This window comes from Mycteria americana, chromosome 7 (genome assembly GCF_035582795.1).
Source record: "Mycteria americana isolate JAX WOST 10 ecotype Jacksonville Zoo and Gardens chromosome 7, USCA_MyAme_1.0, whole genome shotgun sequence".
Classification (NCBI taxonomy): domain Eukaryota; kingdom Metazoa; phylum Chordata; class Aves; order Ciconiiformes; family Ciconiidae; genus Mycteria; species Mycteria americana.
In genome coordinates, this window is record NC_134371.1 from 70,698,773 (window position 1) to 70,717,250 (window position 18,478).

At 45.0% G+C, this 18,478-nt stretch overlaps 1 protein-coding gene across 1 annotated transcript in view; it reads left to right on the forward strand.

The window, feature by feature from the left end:
* MSH4 (mutS homolog 4) overlaps window positions 1-7,838 on the forward strand; it is a 32,604-nt gene extending 24,766 nt beyond the window's left edge. Inside the window, exons 15-20 of the mRNA XM_075508997.1 lie at window positions 978-1,178; window positions 2,411-2,529; window positions 3,085-3,213; window positions 4,730-4,904; window positions 6,590-6,678; window positions 7,018-7,838. Coding sequence (XP_075365112.1) covers window positions 978-1,178; window positions 2,411-2,529; window positions 3,085-3,213; window positions 4,730-4,904; window positions 6,590-6,678; window positions 7,018-7,203 — 899 coding nt within the window. The 3' untranslated portion in view covers window positions 7,204-7,838. The remainder of the gene's footprint in view (window positions 1-977; window positions 1,179-2,410; window positions 2,530-3,084; window positions 3,214-4,729; window positions 4,905-6,589; window positions 6,679-7,017) is intronic.
* Window positions 7,839-18,478: the final 10,640 nt, after the last annotated feature.

An 18,478-nucleotide genomic window follows, 5' to 3' on the forward strand; every position in this document is an offset into this window, starting at 1 on the left:
TTTTCTTCAGCAGTAATAGTAAGACCAAAGCCACTTAGTTTCTCCCATAAATCTACACCTGCAGTTTGCATGGCCAGGCATGAATGTGTATCCACGAAAAGAAATAGACTCTTATTTGTAGCTTTCAGTCCCCTTTGCCACTGACTCTCTCATCTAAATCATTAAATGACTGAAACCTACACCAGGTAATTAAGAGTTCCCCAATGTTTAAACCTGAAAAACTGTTTTGGCACTTCTTTCTTGAAGGCTGCTCCATTTAAACAGACCACCAAATTTAACAGGGCTTCTTTGTTAGCCTGGGGTACTGCCATTGAGGTAGATGAAGAGGAGGCTTACGGACTAAGTTCAGAAAAGAACTGTATTCTGACAGAAATACATACAGGTAGTCCCAGTATCAAATGGATCTGTGTAGGCATAGTATACACCCAAATAATCAATATGATAAAATATAACAAAAATAGAAGGAATGCTACTTCTTTGTTTCCGGTGCTTATATAATAAGGTACGTATGTAGTAGTAACAAAGTTCATGACCCCTGTACTTTTATGCTCATAGCAGTATAAAAATAAATTATTAAAAATATAGTAGCTATGAAACTGGCTTTCAGGTTTTCTGTTTTAATTACTTTTCAAGTTTTGCATTTTTCTTTATTACTGGGGTCCAACCCTAGTTACTACAGAACACAAACACAGAATGTTAATTTAGAAATGAAGTGTTAGTTACGGGGTTCTTTTTGTAGTAATAAATCATGAAGACTTGCATGACAATCGGAATCTATACCTGAAAGTGGCTGGTAATTCTTCCCAAGTGCTGCATGTTGGTCTTGCTCGCTACAGGAAAGTAAAAATCGGGGAATCAGGACCACAGAGTTTGACTTCTGCTCTGCAAGAATTGCGTTATTTCAAAACACACTAGTTTAATAACGTAAAGGTTTCCATACTAACTCTGCAATTTTTTATGTCCTTTTTCTCATTTAGTTCGTCCAGAATTTACAGATACTTTAGCGATCAAGCAGGGATGGCATCCCATTCTTGAAAAGATAGCTATGGAAAAACCTGTGTCTAACAACACGTATCTGACAGAGGGTAACAATTTTGTCATTATTACAGGACCAAATATGAGTGGAAAATCAACATACCTAAAACAGATTGCTCTCTGTCAAATTATGGCACAGATTGGTGAGTAAGAGTGTACTGTGTTAATAATCTGCTGCAGCACATTTATTCTCTTCTAGTTAAAAATATTTATGAAGTTGAGTGATTTGGCTCCTAGAATAAGATTCTATCTAAATAGTAACAGGTAATTTTTAGTCCGTTTGTTCCTACCAGCTCTTGTGTTGCTGACAGAGGCCACTGCAAGGTTTTGGGTGTGCCATTGGAAACTTATGGGGCCCCATCTGTGTATCTGGAAGCCTCCCCAGTCTGTCTTTAGGAGAAGCACAGTTTTACGATTCAATTCTTTGGAGCACCTTAACCCAACCTAGCACCTTATGCTAGATTGATAGCGAGTGTCCTTGAAGTATGCTTGTTGGGCTACGTATGTGTTAGCCATCCAAAAGGAATAGATGAACTTGAGCATACCTCAGTTATGTAGAGAAACAGGCTTGCAGCCAAGTAGAATTAATAGATAAATAATCAGCTACTTCAAGTAAAAGTAGTAATAAATACTGCAAGGTTCTATCACTAAAATTATAAAAGTAAAGCAAATATTTGTAAAGTCTAACGGAGACTCATCCCTATACTCAGGAATTCCTCATGATTTTTGCCTTAAAGATAAAGGTAAGGTTGGTAGCACAGGAGAAAGACCTTAATAGGCTGACCCTAACTCTACTAAAGTGAAACTTCTTAGCATTGGAGAATAAAATTTGTCCACCATGTGTTTGTGTGTCCAGTCCGCAACAACTGCAAGTTCTTCAGGAATTGCTCTCAAAAACAGGAGTTTAATATAAATAAAGGAGACAGTAAAGTCTTTTGGCAGGTTTCCTGTTCTTTTCTATTCAATAAAACTAAAAAGCCTCAAAGTCTGATGAAGGCAATATAATCTTGTTTTTGGAAAACTAAAATTCCTTGGGATTAGTAACTCAATGGCTACAGAAATGTAAATTAATCCAAGTGTTTGTTCTCACTTTTGCATCCCTTTAGACTGACACACAGCTTCAGGCATATGATTTCTTAAGGCTTTACTGATAAGCTTCTTATAATTATGGTATCTGTGTAATATTTTCTTATAAAGTAATGGTAAAACATAATCTTATGAAACTGTATAGACTAAGATGCATTCTCTACAGTGCATAAAGACAAAGTGTAAAACTGATTTTTTTTCTTTTTTTTTTTTTCCCCACTGACGTATTCAGGCAAATTGGCATTTGTCACACTGATATGAGAAAACTCGTATTTTACTTGTTTTGTAGGTTCTTATGTCCCAGCGGAGTATTGTTCTTTTCGAATCGCAGAGCAAATTTTTACCAGAATAGGTATGGATGATGATATAGAAACAAATGCATCAACATTCATGAAGGAAATGAAAGAGGTATTAAACCGAGCTAATCCAGGGTCCAAGGCCCATTTTTACTGTTAAACTAATTGAAATTGTACTAGTATATTTCCACTGAAAGAGTGTACTTTGAAAAGTAGTCAAAAATTCAGCTTTCATCTGCTACCTTGATGATAAACTACAGAAATCCAGGCATGTCTTAGATAAAAAGATATCCCAATACGAGTAAAAATCAGTGCTCTGTTGGAAAATAGTTTCAATGTTTTGCTATTTCTTAGACCTTAAATTATTATTTGTAGGAGCCTAAGCCCTCTCAGTTCCCTTTCCTGGTCTGATAGGATTTCGAAGGAAAGTGGTATGTTCAATGGAAAAGAGAAAGAGTGCTGTAGTATGAGTCTTTGCTTGATTAGAATTGACAGCTGTTTGAAAGCTGTGAAAAGGCAAAATTTGTGGGTCTGACAAGATTTTTTTAACTTTCAGCGTTAAGTTTCATCTGAATAACACACAGTATTCCTATTAGCAGCACTATTCCTATTAGGGTTTTTTAAAAAGGCATTTATAGGAATGATAACACATTAAATATTTTCCTAGATAACATACATCGTACAAAATGCTAATGACAAATCACTCATCATAATTGACGAACTTGGCAGAGGTACCAGCGCTGAAGAAGGTATTGGCATTTGTTATGCTGCCTGTGAATATCTGTTGAATTTAAAGGTAATTCTCTTCTGAAAAAAATTTAAACCTTATAATTATTTTGTCATACTGAAAGTAAATAGAGTATTTTCTCATAACTAAGCTTCAGTTTTGTAGAGATTTCTTGCCTAAATATGATATTTTTCATAACTGGTGAATAGTAAGAGTTACAGTGATAGAGAAGAAATGCTGACATATACTGCGCTTCTGTTCACTGGTTGTTGTGATTTAACCCAGCAGGCAGCCAAGCCCCACCCAGCCGCTCACTCACTCCCCCACAGTGAGATGTGGGAGAGAATTGGAAGGGTGAATGCGTGAAAACGCATGGGCTGAGATAGAGACAGTTTAATAGGTAAAGCAAAGCTGCGTGCGCAAGCAAAGCAAACCAAGGAATTCCTTCACTCCTTCCCATGGGCAGGCAGGTGTTCAGCCATCTCTAGGAAAGCAGGGCTCCAGCACGTGTAACGGGTACTTGGAAAGACAAATGCGATAACTCTGAATGTCCCTTCTTTCTCTTTCTTCTCTGCAGCTTTTATTGCTGCATCATATGGTGTGGAACAGCCCTTTGGTCAGTTGGGGTCAGCTGTCCCAGCTATGTCCCCTCCCAGCTTCTTGTGCCCCCCCCCCAGCCTGCTCGCTGGTGGGGTGGTGTGAGGAGCAGAAAAGGCCTTGACTCCGTGTAAGCACTGCTCAGCAGTACATAAAACATGGGTGTGTTACCAACACTGTTTTGGTCACAAATCCGAAACATAGCACCATACGAGCTACTGTGAAGAAAATGAACTCTATCCCAGCCAAAATCAGTACACTGGTCACCAGCTTTCCAACTTGCTGACAAGCTTGCATTTCTATCTAGAAAGAGAATAACCCAGTCTCTTTAGTTTTGCTTAGTACAGCTTTGTATGCTTGAATGTTAAAGGTTAACCTCTTTACCAGCTGTTACCTTTCCAAAGTACAGTGGTAGTTCCACACAACTTACGAATTGGCCACAGAGGTTAGAGGCTTGTTTAGAAAAGTGGAAGATGGTTTTAGATGGGTTGGAAGTTTCACCTCTATTACTAGTTATGTGATCAACCTCAGGTGGTTGTCAGCTTTTTGAAGTAAGTCTGTAGGTGTTCAGTTTCTCATCAGAGTTTATTCAGAGTACTTTTGTGGTTTGGTTTGAAAAGGTTAGATATTTTCTGTAGCTTGTACTTTTGGCAAAACATTCCTCGAGAGTATTAAGGCAACCATTTGACAATCATTCAAACTAACCCTAGTCAAATTTGGTAAGCATCATGGATTTCCTGTTACTTCTGATATTCTTTTGCTTCTATTGAGAAAGGAGTGGGAGAATCCCCAGTTGGAAAATATTTCCTTGCCAATGATAGAACTTATTGCTTAAAGATTTTAATCTACTTTAGTAATTTAAAGACAGCTTTTCAATGTTTTGGAGAAAAACCTGGACATCTGTGAGATCATTTAATTCTTCTTATTTATTGTAACTTATTCCAGGATCATTTCCAAGATAAATTTTCTTTCTTGTTTCCTTATTTAGGCATATACATTGTTTGCTACACATTTCCTGGAACTGTGTCATATAGATGCTTTATATCCCAATGTGGAAAATTACCATTTTGAAGTGCAACATGTGAGAAGCAGTGCTGGAAATAAGGAGAAAATTGCTTACACTTACACACTCTCTAAAGGATATACAGAGGAAAAGAACTATGGTAATGGATTCCACTATGACTTTAACTTAGTAAAGATTATATAAGATACTATTTCAGTTATTACGCATCTAACAATATTTTTCTGCTGACAGATTTCCGAATTTGAATCTCTCTCATAGAGTAACAACTGCAGATCTGTAATATGTTCCAAATACTTGTGTGTTTTAAGTAACCATATAGTGAGATAGTAGTTTGGGGTAGTATGGAGAACTTGTATGAAATTTCATAGTGGAAAAAAAACATTTTAGTAATGTCAGTAGCTACTTGATTCACCTCTGTTTGAATGAGATGAGCCATTCCGAGCACACAGCACTTGAGTTGATTTAATCTCTGCTATGGAAGCGACTGAAAGTTCTGGGGAGACTTAAAGCTGTGAATGCTGAGGTTTGTGTTACGTGAAACTCTTACGTGTCTGCAGTAAGTAATGATACATCAGTTAAATAGCAACTTGGCCCTTTTTGATTAGCAAAAAGGAATCAAGTTTCTTTAAAAAAGGACAGGAATTTTACTGTGTATCAGCCTAAGGCTATTTTGAGAGGTTTCACTAAAGCATCAGCGTTCTCAGGAAAGTGGGTTTACTTCTCTTCTAACTTTAGAATAAATCATACCAAAGACTGTACAGATTGATGGATTATGGGTCAATAAAGAAATGAGTGAGTGACAATAAGGCATAACTACATGTTTTAAAGAGTTACAGAAATCCGTATGTTTCCAAATACTGGGTTCTGAAGTTGGATCCTTGATTTAGGTGACGTTTAATCAATAGGAAATTAGCTACACATGACTTGTGCAAGCTAGTTGTAACTGAACACTACAAATTATTCCAGTCAAGCTTCAATTAACTGGACTTAAAACGTTTCTTTATCAGAATTTCAGAATAAGTTTCCTTACCTTTTGGCAGCACAAGCTCAGTTTCAGATGCTACAACACCACTAACTCAGAAAAGTTGTATGTTTAGCGAGTATTCTCAGAGAACAGGAGACCTTCAGTAACTCGGTGTTGGTGTGTCTTGGGTTTACCTCACTTGAACAAAGTTACATTCCAAGAAAGAGTACAAGGGCTTTTCTTGACCCTTTTTTGTTTTTAACCCTACAGTATTAAAGCACCCGATGAAGCACAGAATTTCCTCAGAATAGCCAGGGCCACAGGCAAAGGAAAAATTAAATCATGTTAGGGCAGAAAAAAATACTTTACATCTCTTTCTTACCCTGAGTATCTGGCAGTTTGGCTACTGGCAACAGTGTAGAAGTTGGAACATGACATCCATATCCACTGGATGTCTGGATTTAATGGAGAGCACGTTTAGCACAACCTCAGTATTTTCTGGCCTGCCAAATTAAAAAACTAAACAGAGAAAGCTAACAGCACTGTGCCGTTTTTTTCCTTTAACCCCAATGTGTCTCATCCTGCCGAGTTTTACAGTATTACCAGCAGTAACTTCATGTGGAAGTGTATCTTCGAGGTAGGGTTGCAACAAAGGAGACATTTTATTTTGTAACTCTCAAAACCATATTGTTTATTTAAAAAAAAAAAAGAAACAAAGAGAAAATGTACATGAAAATTATTTTAATAAAAATGAAAACTTCACCCTTTAAAAAATAGGCAAAGCTAATTCTGGCAGGCATAGCGTGGAAGGCAGAAAAAAAATTACATCAAAAATCCTGATTTGTGTTTTATATGTTTAGGATTAAAAGCTGCAGAAGTTTCTTCCCTACCATCATCTGTAATTTTGGATGCAAAGGAAATCACAAATCATATTGCAAAACAAATTTTGGTATGTAGTAGAAAATTTTAATACTGTAATTCACATTTTTTATAAGACTCAAATATATCGTCAGTTTCTGAAAGGATAAGCACTGCCTATGGTTTTATGAAAATAGATTTCATTAAAATTTGTATTTCTGCAACCAGTTATAAAAGATTATACTGAAGGTCACTGTTAGGTAACAACACAAAGCAGTCCTTAGGGTTAAGGAGTATTGGATGTAGTGTTGATGTACAAACCAAGAATCGGGAGATCAGAAATAAGCTGGAAAATAGCTAATATTAGCATTTTAACAGTAGAACATAATTGATTTCATATTTTAATGCATGTATATGTTTTTAAGAACAGGACAGGCAGAAAAGCACTCCTGAGATGATGAAACAGAGAGCTGTATACCATTTAGCAATGAGATTGGTTCAGACTGCCAGAAATTCTCAATTGGATCCAGACAGTTTGCGTGTATATTTGAAAGGCTTGAAGAAAAAGTATGAAGCCAGTTGTCCTGCACCCGGGCAAAATGATGAGCAACAGTAATGTGTGACATAGGCTGTTGCTCTCATTCTTATGACTGCACGATGATTCTATTTTTTTGCATAGTGTTAGAAAACACTGCTTTTCACATGTTTTTGAATTCTTAGTTCTTAGTCTAAATTATACTCACTACTGAAAGACCATATCCTTCATGGTTTTTTTTCCCTCAAAACATACCTGAAATAAAAGCATTTACTTTGTATGAGGAACACAGTTCTTTTTGATAATTAACTATATCCTTTTCATTATTTTAGAGACATAAAAGTTGTATCATATTTAGTATTCTCTACGTGATATATCTGGTATTACAGCTTTTACATCTGGTACTAAAGATCTTGCCTAACAAAAAGCAGCTTTGAAACAGATGGTCCACTTGTCTTGCGTAGGCAAGCTTTACTTGCACTGTTGAACATGCATCCATAAATCCTGTTGTTCCCTACTCAAGGAGGGTTCTAGCGCTCTCAATCGTTATGCGTAACCCAAGGTAACGTTGGCAGTCCAGGACTGCTTCCTCTCCAGAACTGGGCAGCCAGAGCTTTTTTGTAACAGAGTAACCTCAAATTACTGTGGTATTGACGCTGTTGATCAGTTTTTGTTTAGAAAGTGAGTAACAAGAAGTCAATAAAAAGTTGAATATTTTTCTTCCTTGATTTTTTTTTTGTAGTACAACTTCATTGAGCGACTACAGCCATGTATTCCAGCCTGAAGGAATTTATCTTTCCTCGCTTCCTTCTAACCAAGTTTGGCCAGGAGTTCTTATATATTTCTTTTATATATATATATGTGTGTGTGTGTATATATAATTTATTAATTTATTATACATATATCTGTAAAATGGGTAATACACAACAGTGTGATATCTAATTTATAACAAATACATTTTTATATATAGTTATAATACATATTTCCTTTTTATGTATGTACCTTTGTAAACATACCAGTGCAACAGAATAACATTTGTAGTAGGCACGCTGTGGGTTTTTTTACCTAAGAAGGTTTTTTTAATTGATTTAAGCTATTAACCACAATTCCCCTCTCTTCAGGCCCTAAGTGTTGCCAATTATATCACTCATATCCATCAGTAATACCATATTTGTTGTCTACCCCAGTGACAATTGTGGCAGAAGAAAGTATTTTGTGTTCAGATTTCTTAACAAGAGGAACCAGGTGGCAAGGGATATATGTTTCAGACATTGACTGAACAGGGTGCACATCTCCCTGTTGGGGTCAGCCACCACAGCACCAGAAAGAACAGTTCTGGGGGTTCGTGCCTGGGAGCCTGGGGTAGTTTGACCCCATCAGAACTGTTCCCCTCTTTTGCACACCTTATTTCAGAGCCTTTGGGTTGCTTCCAGTCGGTCTGTCAAGACTGTGTGTGTATATACTCTGCATACTGCATTCTTGAAACAGATTCTAAATAAGGAGGTTTTATTTTTTTTATTGACATCTGGATGCCAAGGAGTGGGACCAGAACACAAAAAAATAATAGAGATACTTTCAGACTCATTTTTGCATCACCTGTAAACAGTCCTCAGTAGACAAATTGGCTTGAATTCTAGGGTCTTTGCTTAGCACTGTCCAGAACTCCATGGAGGGGGGGGGGGGAAGGTACCTTCAAGGGCTGTGCAGTGAGCTTTATTGCCCATCTGAGAATGCTGACTGAAGCAGAGGGGATCTCAGGAAGTTTACAATGGGGGAATTGCAGGGAAGCAGAAAGCTCAGAGGGCAAAAGAAGGCTTGTCCTTTCCTGTCCCCTCTCCACAACTGTGTGAGTAGCAAGTCAGATTGCTGCTTTTTTAAATGCCCTTCTCTTACTCCTGCAGTTCCTCGCTCAAGGTGGCAATCTTGGTGTTGAACACTAGGGAAGAGATTTTAAACTAAGCCTGGTCAACAGCTGACAGTAAAAGTCAAAAGGCATGCAACATTGTCTGATAAAGCCCTGAAACTTCAACAGACCATTCATCTCTATGATAAGATTCCTATTTTGCGTAGTCTGTAAACATCTTGTCCTAGAAAAGTATACGATACATATACTGTCTGCACTAACTTTAGCTTTTTAATGCAGACTTTCCTCAAAACCAAGGCTGCTCTCACCATATGGCTGTGAGACAAGGCCACCTGACAGAAGAAATGTTATTTGGAGTGTGAATTGAGGATCCAAAGCCAGCACAGCAAGACGTACACTCACTTTCTAAAGTCTTTATTTCTTCCTCCACAAACTTCCTGGCAGCAGCAGGCCTGCAAAGGGACAAGGCAATTCATAAGCAGAAAAAGCAAAAATCTCATAAACCAAAAAGATACTAGAATTCACTGTCACCCCTTTGGGTGTGAAAGACCAAGGCTAAATTTACTTCTGAAATTTGCTTTCCACTTGGCATATGCATTTTCAGCCCGTACTTCAGTTAGCAGAGATGGCCACCCAAGACTTGACCTGAACCCTGCACAGTTTTAATACTAACAGAACTATATATTGATGTGTAATCATTTAAAAAAAAAAAAAAAGCTCAGTGAATAGACCATATTGCTTTAAGCTACAATACTGGGAATTAATTTGATATAGGGTAAGGACTACTGTAACCACAACCAGTTTTTGAACCAGTTTCAGTCACAGTAACAGAAGTGCCTTTAGTCCAGCACTTCAGAAACGAAGGCTTGATCTTGCAGCCTACAGTACCGCAGAACAGTCCAAAGTCCAGTTTGGCTGGAGAGTTTGTCATAATCACAGCACTCAAGTGAACGGTTGAGCTTTTTCTCCTCTTAAGGGTGTGTCATTAAATAATCGTCGTGATTCTGCAGGAAAAGAATGTCTCAAATGGGAGACAGGTGTAACTTTTATACCCCACTTACTAACAACCCAAAGGACCAAGAACCACCAGCCTGGAAGTGGTCTATTCCTGTTCCCAACAATTTTCATATCTGCCATCACAGCTCCACCACCATCCTGAAAAGCATAGTCTCTTCCTGCTCCCTGCAACTCTGAAATCCCACATCACAGTTCCACCACAACTACAGACTTTGAATCCAATTCCTCCTACCAAAACCTTGTCCCTTAAATTATCACAAATCTGAGAGATCTCAAATTGCCATGCACTGTCTGCCTTGGCCTTGCCAGCATCTCCTGATTCCAAATTCCAGGTCGAGAGAGGCGTCTTTCACTATCCTGACACGTGTACCCAAACTCCATCCACTGCATCCCATCCAGAATTTTCAAAGGCAAAACTCAAACCACAGTATAACCTCAAACTTTGCGCAAATCTTCCTTCAGAATCACTAGAGCGCCATCCGGGTCCCTTGCCTCATTCTCAAGAATCTCATAAACGTTATTTTTTTCTGTAGCAACCTTTTACCCGTCTTTGGTTCCAAGCACAACTTGTTCTTGCGTGCTTTTTATTGAGTCAAACCAGCTCTACTCAATTCCATATTTTATAATATGCTTCCCATTCCTCTTTTTCCCTTTCCGTTCCTCTGTTCACATCTACAGCTTTATTTTCCACAGCCTTTCCCTCCATCTGGTTTTCCATTCCTCTTTTCCCTTTTGAACCCTCTCTTCAGTTCACTGTCCCTCTGTCTGGCTCTTCATCCTTTGCTTTCACACTCGGTCCCTGCTGTCCCTCTGTTAGGCTCCCCATCCGTTTCTTTCTCTACCTGTTTCTCTGTCCACCTCTCTGTCTCACTCAGTTCCTCTGTCCAGTTCCCTTACCCCTGCCTGGCTCTCCATCCATCTTTTCTGCCCTATATCTATCTGTCCACCTCTACGTCCCTCTTTTCCACTCTTCCACTCCCTGTCCCTCTGTCTCGCCTTCCATTCGTCTTTCTGGCCCTCCATCCCTTTCTTTCTAATTCCTCTGTCAGACCCCCTGTCCATCTGTCTGCACATATGTCCTTCTCTTTTTCCAGCCCTTCATCCGTCTCCTTATACTTCTCTTTGTGTTTCTCTAACTCCACGTCATGCTTTTTCTCTTCACATTCCTCTGCCAAGCTTCCTGGACCTCTTTCTCACTCCAGGCGCTCTGTCCCCCCGCAGTCCCCCATGCTGCTGTCCCCCTAGGCAGGACTGCCACCCAGTGCATCTTGAATTGTGATGGTGATGCTGCCACTGAGCCACGTTTTCTGATGGCTCTGTCTTCACGCAAACCGGTGTCATCAGCCTCACTCTGGTCCTCTTCCACCTGGGTGCAGCAGTAGCCTTGCGCCTGACTTTGCTTTCTGATACGCTGTTGTGTCGTAGGACTTTCCAGCAAGGTCTGTTTGACTTGGGCCACTTGTGTGTGGTGACTTACAAATGGTGGCCAAAACCAAGCCTGTAACGGCAACCGTAAAGCGTTTCTGGTGTGTGTGTTCCTCTTCTGCTGCAGTTCCAAGTGTAGGCCAAGCTACACGTGCAGTGTAGCACAGCACAGGCCTGCACCTTTGCAGGTGGTTACGTGGATTGCTAACTCCTCAACTGTATGTTACTTTTCTGGTCAGAATATTGGCAGTGACCTTCCCCTGTGCCACCCAGCATTCAGCTCGGTGCTCAGATCTGATGTCTCGGTTTGAGGCAGTGCAGGCATGAGGCACTGAGACAGTGTTGAGGTGGTGGGGAGGCAAGAGCTGTGGAAGTTTAGTGTAGTGCCCTGGTCTAGGGGTAGGGCAGAAGTGCAGACAGGTGCGATCAGGGTTTTTGTCCCTCAAACACTGGAACTGAATCCTGCCCCTGAAGGAAAAAGGCGGGAGGAAGCTGACAGTTACTCAGTGACCTGTCACATGGAGAGCAGCAGCAGGAGCTGAAGAACCCCCCCAAACTGAGGAATACTACTCCAGTAATGACTCGGAAGGTGTCATGGGAAGGGGGAGGTACTGGCACTGGAGGCCTGTGGCAGTCACTCCCACGTGTTGTTTATGTGCCTTAACTAAACAATTGTTTTATTCTTTGCACTCATGGCTGTGGCTCCTGCAGTCTCTTTGCACTCAGTAAAAAGTGCCTGAGGACAGTGCCCCGGGAAGAGGGTTCCCATTGTGTCTGAGGTGGTGGAGGCTGGTGCCAAGGCCTCTCAGATGCCTTTGGGTCCCTGGGGGTTCCTGGAGAATCCCAGTGCTGTTCATTGGGCTGCAGGGGATTTCCCTTGCCCTTCATTTGTCGTTTGGTGTGCCCTAGGGCCCTCCATTTGCCCTGTGAATCTCTCAGTTCACATTTTGAGTTGTTCCAGAGCCCTCCGTGTGCCTGTGTGCCCAAGCCCTGTGTTTGTCTTACAGTGTGCCACAAAGTTTTCCGTTTAGCTTTCTCCCGTCCCAGAGTTTTCCCAGTGGTTTTTGGTGTGCTTCAAGGTCTGCTGTTTCTCTTTCCACGCATAGCAGAGCTCTCCCTTTGCCTTGTGCACCCAGAGTCTTCTATTTACCCTTGTCATCCCCTGATATTTTCTTGTTTTTCCTTTTATTGCAGCCCAAGAGCTCTGCATTTGTTCTCCTGTCCCCTTAATACTCTTCCCTTTTCCTTTTTGTGCACCCCTGCGCTCTTCCTTTAGCTTTCAGCAGGCTGCTGTCTGGGTCTGGGATGCACCTCTGCTGCCCCAGCAGACCTGGTTGCCTCTTTTGGCGCTGGTGGCCACGGCCCCGTGTTTCCCATGGGCTACTGCAGGGGGTTGGGCAGGAACGTGCGACGAGCCTCAGGTGCGGCCAGTGTGGCTGATGGTGATGGCCCCTCTGGGTCCCGCGGGCTGCAGCTGTGAGCCGCCGGCGGCTGCGCGCTGCCGGGGAGCTGCTCTGGCCGGGGCCGGTGTGGGGCACCGGATCCGCCGCTGAGCATCACCGGCTGGGACTGGCACCGCGGCTGCAGCCGCCGAGGAGGTGCGCGGGGGCTGGGTGGGTCCCCGCAACGAGGAACGTCCCGGCCAAGGGGACACAAACAGCGGGGGTAGCGGGGGACGCGCACGGGGGCGAGCCGCGCAGAGGGTGGGGCGCGCACCGGTGCAGCGAGGAGCCGGGTCCGTCGGGGCGGCCGGCACACGGTAGCCGTGGTGGCGGAAAGCGACGCACGGGGGCGGCGGGGCCCGGCATCGAGGGGAGCTCACTGCTGGGCGGGAGTGGCGCGGGGGGAGCCCGGCACCAGGCCTGAGCATTACGCGGGGCGGGAGGCCCGCGGGGGACCCCGGGGATGGTCACGGGGGAGTGGGTTAAGGGACGCCTCGGGGCGGGAGGGGCAGGGGCCGCGCCGGAACTGAACCGGAGCCAGTCGCGGGGGCGCACGGGCCCGCGCGCAGTAACCGGTGGCTGCCCGGCGGCCCCGGGGACGCTTCCGGGCGGGCGGGAGGCGGGGAGGGACGGGAGCCCCGCAGGGGCAAATCTCGCGGAATGCGGGGTCCGCGGAGCACGCCGGGAGGCGCGGTGTTCGGGCGCCGGGCTGCGCCCCGTTGACGTGCCGGGAGCTGTGGGTTTCTGCGGGGGCTGCGCGGCGGTGCCGGTCGGCTGTGTTGCACTGCGCGGCCCGCTGGGAGCTGTAGTTCGGGGGTGCCTGCCTCCTCTGCCCCGCGAAGCGACTCGCCGTGTCCACGCGTGGCTCACATGAGAGTCCCGACGACTGTCAGGACCAGCGGGGTTTGGTCAGCGCGTCCCCGCTCGGGACAGGGTTTGGTGGAAGTTGCCTGTCACCATGACTGACAGAAGTAGAACACCCAAAGACAATACAGTAACCAGGAGTATGTATACGTTTATAAGACTCATCTTGAGCAGCAGCCTTAGTTACCGACTGACCAAGACTGATGTTTTCCAGTCTGGTAGTGATGAGTGTTCCCTTATCCAGAGCATTTACGGTTGGTTTGTCCGAATGTATAAAAGCACGTAAACCTAAAGATGAGGCATGATTTAGCCTCTCCGCCTCTTCCTGAACATACATTCTCAAACAGTACGTGCTCAAATGAAATTTATGTTTCAGCGCCTACTTTGATAAGTTTTTTTTTCCCCATCTCTGGTAGGACGAGGCATGATTGTCCCCAGGGGCTGGGGCTGTCCCAGGCTGACAACAGGGGAGGGGTTAAGGCAGGCAGAGAGGGTGTGAAAAGCTGTGAGGGCTCCTGGTAGCAGCAGCTTTTCCCGGGCTGGGGCTGTGGAGGCAGCCGCTGTGAGAAGCGGTGCTACAAGGAGGACTGCGCCGAGCTGTCCTATAGGGGAGCAGAAGGGAAAGTCCCCAGGGAAACATGAACAACACTCTGGTTCTTCAAGGACCCTACAAGAGACCCTGGAACTGCCCTTCGCTCCCACGGCAGCCCCAGAGACACCGTGTAACCACCTCCCAACATCACCACGTTCAGGCACCTTTTCCTGCATGCAGAGAGGCTGCAGGAGTGCCAGGCACAGGCACAGAGCGTCCCAAGTCACCTCCGAGCACCTACTGGAGCCACTTTTATTTTCTTCACAGACACAGGGTCTCTTCTTGCTGCTTCTGTGGTGCTCTGTGCCTGATGTACTGTGTTGAGATACGCCCTTCTCGCTGCCCTCTGCTCTGCCTGAGCAGGTCAAAACAGGTGTGCTGCTGAAAAGTAGGCTAGGATGGCTTGGCTACCTGGTATAGGACAAATGGGAGGGGAACTGGGGGACAGGATATGAAAGAACATGTGGATGAGAATCAGCTGCCCTGGAAGCTTGAGATGGGGGCTGTGACTCAAGAGGCGTAGAAGTAGTGGGGTAAGATGGTCGTGAGGGAGGTGTGTTATAAGCAGCAGTACAGCGGTGAAGAGCAATTTCACACATGCTGTTGACGCCTGGCACTCTTGTTCTGCAGAGGATGAAAGGGGATGTGGCAATCTAGGGAACACTCTGGAGGATGTGACTTCTGTTGCAGATGGAATCTGATGCCCAGCACTGCGGAAGGTAAGTTGAGGGGAAAAGGCTCTTGTGGGAGGTGTTGCGGGAGGTGGTGCCTGGGGGGTGTGTGGGGGGGGGTGGGCAGGCAAGGGGGCTCAAAATGAGAGCAGCGGGGAGGGCTGTTCGAGATCAGTCACAGTTTAGGCAGAGAGAGGGCCTGCGGTCTGGCCTGCATGATGTGACTGTGTGCCAGGCAGGGCAGTGCCGACCTGGGTCTGTGTCATAGCGTAGTCTGTGCAGTCTGTGTTCTGTGTCCTATACCTGGCTTAGGTCTTGATGCCCTGTAGCTCTTTGTGCTCAAGGAGCACAGCATGCGCCTCTGTAGCCATCCCAAGGGTCTCAAATGCCTCATCGCTGTAGTGGCCATCAACACTTCTTGTCTTGCATTTGGAGTTTAAAGTGTGGATCTGTCTTGTGTCTTTTGCATCGCAGATGTTTCTGGACGGTCATCCTTGGCAGCAATCCAGGCTGTGTCAGCAGCTCTTCTCCTGAGAGTTCTGTTTTCACAGGAGTTTTTTCCCTGTGTCCTTACAGTCTCAGATCTTAGAGCCTGTCTCTCTTCACATTTATTGCTCCAGTTTTGACAATAGCTTTCTGTCATGGGCCGTAGCATTAGAATCTTCTCTGGGGCTGCCGTGGAGCATCCATGCCATCATGGCACCACAGGGCTTCTTGACCGGCAGCGTTTTCCCTTCAGGAGTCGTCATTTTCATGTGTGATCTTCTCACATCTTTCGGTCATGTTGTTTGTAGTGTCTGTGTGCGCTGTCAGTCTGCCTGCGTGTTTAGGTTGGAGCTATCCTGCATGGGGGTGTAGCAATGGTAGAGTCGGGGTAGTGTAGCGGTACAGTGGGGAGGTAACATGTTGATCTGCCTGGTTAGTTTTGGCGGGGACCATACGGTCCATCTTGTGACAAGCAGCTATTGGCAGCTGTTGCACAAAGTTGGTTCCCTTGTGTTTGTTTTTTCTCAGGTGTCAAGGTGGTGACCGGAGCCCTTTGGGAGTGGCTGTTTGCATGGTAGTCGAGAGGGTCTGAACCTTGAATGTGCCCGAGCTTGGATGTGTGGGGCTTAATGTTCTTTATTTTGTTATTGCAGGCTGTAGTTAGAACTTACTTGGTATTTGTAAATGGAGAGAAGACCTTTTGGAGCTGTGAAGCTATCGGTCAGCGTCCAGGTGACTTGCTTTATATCTTCTGCAGATGCAGAGCAATGAGCCATGTGTCAAGGAGCGATGGAGGAGGTGAGTGGAGGGCTGTAAGAAGGTGGGCTAGGGTGTGCATGTATGGGGGAAGGAGCTGTTGTTGGCGACTGTATGGCCATTTCTTTGCTCTTTGTGAAGCAATTTGGGAAGCAGGATGTCCACACTGGAGCAGGCTCAGGCAAGGTAGGCGATAACCCGTAAACTGAAGTGGAGGTTCTTTTTGAGGTGTCATATTGTTGTAGTTAGAATCATCCCCTGTTGTTTGGGTTTTACAGGCGGTGTGCAGGCTTTGATGCAGCAGCCTGGAGAACTGGAGTCATGGTGGTCGAGCGACCAAGGTAAAGGAGCAGGACAGAGGAATCGCAGGATGCAGGCTGTGATTTTGGGTGATATCTCAGCATGTGCTTTTTCATCTGGTTTTTGCAGGTGCCGCACGCAGTCCTGAGGGGCGAAGCCACACGCCGACAAGAAGTCTGAGAAGATGAGGTGGTTGTCGGCTGGAATGAAGTTGAATTTCAAAGTAGTACGAGGCATCTCACTTACATGTTTCCCTTTGCTTTTGCAAGTGCCCTGTAGGCCCTCTTCAGAAATGGCTGAGGATGTAAGGTGAGGCTAGGCGGGAGAGAAGAGCAGCATGGCTGGCAATTGCTTCTGAGCACAATGGTCATTTTGTCGCTTTGGTCTTCCAGGTGCCACAGGTGATGCTGCCTGCACCATCCAACTTTGGAATTGGAGCGGAGCAGGTGAGTGAAAAGCTGCGGTGCTTCTGAGGAGGGTGTTGTTGTGGAAGAGGTCAGTGTGGGCTCGCATGACAGTGACTGAAGGGAGTATCTTTTTGCAGATGAAGAGGAACCTGGCACCTGCAGGAACACACCCTAGTTAGCAGATGCATTTTTCGTCAAGGATGGATTCTGACCCCCAGCCCTCTGAAAGCTAAACTGAGGGGCATACGCCATGTGTGTGCAGGGTGGCATTGTAGGGTGGGGGCAGCAGGGGATTTGATATCAGTGCTGTGGTGAGGGCTGTCCAGGATCAGTCACGTTTGGGTGGAGCTAGAGACTGTGGGGTCCGTCCCGCAGGATGTGAGCATGTGCCGGGCAGGGCAGTTCCAGCCTGCGTGTGTCTTGTAGTGTCATTCACGTAGCCTGTGTTCTGTGTCCTATACCATACTTTTCTTAGGTTTTTATGTCTGCATTGCTTTTTGCACTTGGTGAGCACCTCGGTAGCCATCGCGAGGGTCTTGAATGTGTCACCTCATCAGCATGGTGCCAGTCGTGCGCTTCTTGTTTAGCAATCGAAGCTTGAAGCGTGGATCTGTCTTGTGCGTTTTGTGTCGTAGATGTTTCTGGACAGTCACCTTTGTGGTGGTGATCCAGGCAGTGTCAGCAGCTCTTCTCTTGTCTCAAGCATTCAGCTTCCACGGAGTCCTCTTCTGGGGTGTCCTCCTGTGTCCTTACAGTCCTGGGTCTTAGAGGCTGGCTACTTGCGCATCCATTGTCCCGGTTTTGGCGGTAGCTTTCTGTCACAGGCCGTGGTGTGTGACTCTGTTTTTTCCAGGGCTGCCGTAGAGCATCGGTGCCATGCTGTTGTGGCACTGTAGGGCTTCCTGGCCAGTGGCGTCTTCCCTCCTCTGAGAGTTGTTTGTTTTGCACGTGTTGTTCTTGCATCTTACGGTCACGTTGTGTGTATGGTGTTGGTCTGTGTGTGCTTGGGGTGGAGCTGTCCTGCCTGGGAGCGTAGCAGTGGTGGAGTTGGGACTAGCGTACTAGTACATTTGGTATGGTAATACGTTGAAGTGCCCAGATTGTTTTGGCAAAGACCATATGGTCCATCTCTGGGTGAGCAGCTGTCGGCAGCTGGCACAGAGTTGCTCCCGTTTGTGTCTCGCAGGTGCCGAGGGGGTGACCTGAGGCATTAAGGAGTGGCAGTTGGTGTGGTAGCTGAGCAGGTTGAATCTTGAATGTATCTGAGCTTGTACGTCTGGGGCTTAATGTCTGGGTTTGGTGGGTTTTTTTGTTTGGTTTTTTTTTGCAGGCTATAGTTAGTTTGTGGTTGTTTTGGTTTTTAGGGTTTTTTTTAAGTCATATGCAAAAGGAAACAAGGCCCTTTTGTCTTTTCAAGCCGTCAGTCAGCTTCTGGATGAGTGGCTTTATAATGTTTTTTCAGATGCAGAGCAAAGAGCCTTGGGCCATAGAGCGACAGGGGAGCCGAGCAGAGAGCCATAAGAAGGTGGGAC